The sequence below is a fragment of the Enhydra lutris genome, unplaced genomic scaffold (assembly GCF_002288905.1).
Source record: "Enhydra lutris kenyoni isolate GAN:26980312 unplaced genomic scaffold, ASM228890v2 scaffoldscaffold7, whole genome shotgun sequence".
NCBI classification, from domain to species: domain Eukaryota; kingdom Metazoa; phylum Chordata; class Mammalia; order Carnivora; family Mustelidae; genus Enhydra; species Enhydra lutris.
The window spans coordinates 19,926,914-19,932,913 of NW_019154091.1; the positions used below are offsets into that span (position 1 = coordinate 19,926,914).

General features: G+C 37.2%; 1 protein-coding gene across 2 annotated transcripts in view; it reads right to left on the minus strand.

Annotated features, from left to right (window-relative positions):
* Positions 1–6,000, minus strand: part of LOC111142037 (methyltransferase like 25) — a 141,365-nt gene that overhangs the window by 62,811 nt on the left and 72,554 nt on the right. For both annotated transcript variants that reach the window (XM_022494963.1, XM_022494962.1), the window contains exon 8: positions 4,806–4,879. In XM_022494963.1, the coding sequence (XP_022350671.1) occupies positions 4,806–4,879 (74 nt within the window). The remainder of the gene's footprint in view (positions 1–4,805; positions 4,880–6,000) is intronic.

Below are 6,000 nucleotides of genomic sequence, written 5' to 3' on the forward strand. Positions count from 1 at the left end.
CACAAGAAAAAGTTTGGAAGAAATTCAAACACTTGGAAGCTAAAGACCATTCTGCTCAAGAATGTTTGGGTTTACCAGGAAATCAAGAAGAACTTAATGGAAACCAATGAGAACAAAGACACACCAGTCCAAACCTATGGGATACAGCAAAAGTGGTCCTAAGGGGTAAATACATAGCCACCCAAGCCTCACTCAAAAAAAACCAGAAAAATCCCAAATACACAAACTATCATTACACCTTAAAGATCTGGAGAATCAACAACAAATTAAGCCTAACCCATACCCAAGAAGGGAAATAATTAAGATTAGAGCAGAGATCAATGAATTAGAAACCGGAAAACAGTAGAACACATCAGCAAGACTAGAAGCTGGTTCTTTGAAAGAATTAATAAGAGCAATAAACCACTGGCCAGGCTTATCCAAAAGAAAACAGAAAGGACCCAAATTAATAAAATTATGAATGAAAGGGGGAGAGATCATGACTAACACCAAGGAAATAAAAACAATTATCAGAAATTATTATCAACTGCTATATGCCAATAAATTAAGCAACCTGGAAGAAATGGATGCAGTCCCAGAAACCTATAAACTACCAAGACTGACACAGGAAGAAACAAACAACCTGAATAGACCAATAACCAGTAACAAGATTGAAGCAGTGATCAAAAATCTCCCAAAAGACAAGAATCCAGGACCTGATGGATTCCCTGGGGAATTCTACCAAACATTCGTAGAAGAAATAATATCTATTCTCCTGAAACTGTTTAAAAAAATAGAAACAGAAAGAAAATTCCAGACTCATTCTGTGAGGCCAGCATTACCTTGATCCCAAAACCAGGCAAAGACCCCATCAAAAAGAATTTTAGATGAATATCCTTGATGAATATGGATGCCAAAATTATTAACAAGATCCTAGCTGATAGGATCCAACAGTACATTAAAAGGATTATCCACCAGACTAGGTGGGATTTATCCCTGGGATGCAAAAGTGGTTCAACATTTGCAAATCAATCAATGCGATAAAACACATAAATAAAAGAAGAGACGAGAACCACATGGTCCTCTCAACTGATACAGAAAAAACATCTGACAAAATACAGCATCCTTTCCTGATTAAAACTATTCAGAGTATAGAGATAGAGGGAACATTCCTCAACTTCATAAAATCTATTTATGAAAAACCCACAGCAAATATCATTCTCAATGGGGAAAAGCTGAGAGCTTTTTCCCTTAAGATCAGGAACATGACAAGGGTGCCCACTCTCGCCACTATTATTCAACATAGTAGTAGAGGTCCTAGCAACAGCAATCAGACAACAAAAAGAAATAAAAGGTATTCAAATTGGCAAAGAAGAAGTCAAACTCTGTCTCTTCACAGATAACATGATACTTTATGTGGAAAACCCAAAAGACTTCACCCCTAAATTACTAGAACTCATACAGCAATTCAGTAATGTGGCAGCATACAATCAATGCACAGAAGTCAGTTGCTTTCTTAGAAGTTAAAAATGTAACTGTAGAAAGAGAAATTAGAGAATCGATTCCATTTACAATAGCACCAAAAACTGTAAGATACCTTGAAATAAACCAAAGAAAGAGGATCTATACTATACGAACTATACTATAGGAACTACGGAACGCTCATTAAAGAGACTGAAGAAGACACAAAAAGAAGGAAAAACATTCGATGCTCATGGATCAGAAGAATAAACATTGTTAAAATGTCAATGCTGCTCAGAGCAATCTATACTTTCAATGCCATCCCGATCAAAATACCAATAGAATTTTTCAAAGTGCTGGAACAATCTTAACATTTGTATGGAAACAGAAAAGACCCCGAATCATCAAGGAAATGTGGAAAAGGAAAAACAAAGCTGGGGGCATCATGTTGCCTGATTTCAAGCTATATTACAAAGCTGTGACCACCAAGACAGCATGGTAGTGGTACAAAAACAGACACATAAACCAATGGAACAGAACAGAGAGCCCAGATATGGACCCCCGACTCTATGGTCAAATAATCTTTGACAAAACAGGAAAAAATATCTAATGGAAAAAAGACAGTCTCTTCAATAAATGGTGCTGGGAAAATTGGATAGCAATGTATAGAAGAATGAAACTTGACCATTCTCTTACACCATACACAAAGATAAACTCAAAATGGATGAAAGACCTCAGTGTGAAACAGGAATCTATCAAAATCCTAGAGTAGAACATAGGCAGTAACCTCTTCGACATCAGCCACAGCAGCTTCTTTCAAGATACGTCTCCAAAGGAAAGGGAAACAAAAGCGATAATCAACTTTAAAAACCTTCTGCACAGCAAAGGAAACAGTCCACAAAACAAAGAGGCAACCCACAGAATGAGAGACGATATTTGCAAATGACACTATAGATAAAGGGCTAATATCCAGGATCTATAAAGAACTTCTCAAACTCAACACCCAAAACCAAATAATCAAGTTAAAAAAATGGACAGAAGACATGAACAGACATTTCTCCAAAGAAGACATACAAATGGCTAACAGACACATGAAAAAATGTTCATCATCATCAATCATTAGGGAAATTCAAATCAAAACCACATTGAGATACCACCTTACACTAGTTAGAACAGCAAAAATTGAAAAGGTAAGAAACAACAAGTGTTGGAGGCTGTGGAGAAAGGGGAACCCTATTAGGCTGTTAGTGGGAATACAAGTTGGGACAGCCACTTCGGAAAACAGTGTGGCCTTTCCTCAAAAAATTAAAAATAGTGCTACCCTATGACCCAGCAATTGCACTGCTGAGTATTTACCTCAAAGATACAGATGCAGTGAAAAGAAGGGCCATCTGTACCCCAATGTTTATAGTAGTAATGCCCACAATAGCCAAAGTGTGGAAAGAGCCAAGATGCCTTTCAATACATGAACGGATAAAGAAGATGTGGTCCATATATACAATGGAATATTCATCAGCCATCAGAAAGGATGAATACCCAACTTTTGCATCAACATGGACGGGACTGGAGAAGATTATGCTAAGTGAAATAAGTGGAGCAGAGAAAGTCAATTATCATTCAGTTTCACTTATTTGTGGAACGTAAGGAATAGCATGGTGGGCATTAGGAGAAGGAAGGGAGAAATGAAGTGGGGGAAATCCGAAGGGGAGATGAATGATGAGAGGCTATGGACTCCAAGAAACAACTGAGGGTTTTGGTGGGGAGAGGGGTCGGGGGATGGGTTAGCCTGGTGATAGGTACAAGGAGGGCATGTATTGCATGGGGCACTAGGTGTTATACACAAACAATGAAGCATGGAACACTACATCAAAAACTAAGGATGGACTGTTATGATAGATTAACATAACATAATAAAAATATATATATTAGAGAATGTCTAGCTATACATAGGAGACAAGTAAGAGGAAGAATCTTTCATTAAATAGAAGACTGTGCACAATAGGAAAAAGAAACTCAGAATGCAACTTAATAGAAGAGAAGGAGGACAAGCGTTTGGGAAAAAAAACAATTATCAAATGGTCAAATGTGACTGAAAGGTCAATCAGGCTCTGGAATGAAAGAAGTCTTATAATACAGACTATCTATCTTCTGAGTAGTAAAAGAAGGCAGGAACATGGAGGGCTGGAGGGTGTTCAATTTTCAAGTGAGAAGAAAGATTCACAAACGAATGGAGACAATTTTAAGTTGTCATTAGGAGAATAAAAAAATTATAAAGAGATTTGAGGTCTCAAAAGACGCAGGCAGTCAATATTTGAGTGGACATAAATTTGCAAAATTATGTGACTTTTTTCAAGCAGGCTGGTATCTTGTGATAAACTCCAGAGAGAGAACTACTTCGCAGGAAAGCATGAGAAATTCACTTGTAGACAATTCTGAAGATTGGTAAACATGGGAAAGAACATGGAGTCTGCAATCAGATCTGGGAGTTATCTGCATAGAAATGATAATTTAAACCAATGGTATATGTAGTATTTATATGTCACAATTTCTATCAGTAAAAAAAGGTTATTTTCTCTCTTACAGAGAAATAATAACTAATCTAAAAGTAGTTTCTATCTCTGTTAATAGGTATGGATTTGTTTTCGAGAACCTTAAAATTGTCCTATTCTATTTTACTTATTTGTTCTTTTTAAAAAGATTTTATTTATTTGACAAAGAGAGACACAGCGAGAGAGGGAACACAAGCAGGAGGAGCAGCAGAGGGAGAGGGAGAAGCAGGCTTCTGGCCGAGCAGGGAGCCCGATGTGGGGCTCAATCCCAGGACCCTGGGATCATGACCTGAGCCAAAGGCAGATGCTTAATGACTGAGCCACCCAGGCGCCCCAAAATTGTCCTATTTTAACTTGAAGAGTAATCCTATTGCAACCAAATGGTTACCAGAATCCTAAAATTGTAATTAGCAAGAGCATATTGTTGAAAATTTGCCAGAATTGCAAATGTAAGCTTGCGTATAACAGTTACTGAACCAATGTATTATGGAAAAATTCTCCCATCCCTGCCTCTTTGTCTATACAATGAATTACTTCCATATAACATTTCAGTGCTTCTAAAATTCTAAATTACAATTGACACAGACTACTTTATCATGACACCAAGTTTTCAGAACAAAAAGGAATCATTAGAGCCCCCACTTTAATAATGATTAACCTAAGATACAGTTGCTGCATACTTCTTTGTTACTACTGACATTATGCTCAGATTCAAAGCTTCTTCTACCAGTAACAGAGACCCTGAATAAATTCACCTGGGCTAAAAGTCACTTCACTTACAAGACAACATGGTTACTCTTATTAAAATTTTCATACCATTTGGTGATGCCGTAACATTCTTTAATAATATCCTGAAGGACTGCTCGATAGAAGAGTGATTCAGTAGGCAGCTGAAAAAAATGTAGATACATATGAACATGAGAAACAAAAAAACATAAATCGAATCAATACTAGGGAATCAGGACCATAAGGGAATGTTAGAAACCCAACTTTGTTGCAAAACATAGAGGACACTTTAAAAATTTTTCTATTCTAAGTTACATTAAAACCCTGAGACTAATACTCACTGAGGAGGTGATTCTGCATGAAAATAGAAGAAACTATAAGAGAAATGGTAGTGAATGAGGAAGAAAAAGCAAAATTAAAGAAAAATGAGTTAATGGCTCAAATGGAGTGCCGTTCAATTTAAAATGTGGACATACGATGGAATACTATGCAACCATCAAAAGAAATGAAATCTTGCAATTTGCAACAACGTGGGTGGAACTAGAGGGTATTATGTTCAGTGAAATAAGTCAGTCAGAGAAAGACAATTATCATATGATCTCTCTGATATGAGGAATTTGAGAGGCAGGGCAGAGGGTTGTGGGGGGTAGGGAAGGAAAAAAGGAAACAACATGGGATCTGGAGGGAGACAAACCATAAGACACTCTTAATCTCATGAAACAAACTGAGGGTTGCTGGGGGGTGGGGGATAGGGATAGGGTGGTGGGGTTATGGACATTGGGGAGGGTATATGCTATGGTGAGTACTGTGAAATGTATAAGCCTGATGATTTACAGACCTGTACCCCTGGGGCAAATAATACATTATATATTAATAAAAAATTTAAAAAAATAAATAAAATGTGGAAATAAACTTTCACGATTGCCAAATCATTTCTGGAGCCTGTAAGAGAGCAGTCAGGTAGAATAAGTGCACAAGAGAAGAGAACATGGATTTGTCCTAATGGCGGTAGAACAGATAGTATCACTTAGGATTCACACCTGAAAGAGAAGGTACTATTCTAACTAAGGACATTCTAAAAATATGTCTGAGGCCTGAAAGGTCATAGCACTGGCTACTCTAGGGTTTGAAAGGGCATGCTTTTTGTTCTTTGGAAAGGTTAGGATCAGGTGTCCATGAAGGTTTTCCAAAGGGAAGAGGGTATGGCGGAAGAGAAAGGTCCCAGTGAATCATGGTATTTCTGAAGAAGCAGAGGTAAAAAAAAAAAAAAAAAAAAAAAAAAAAA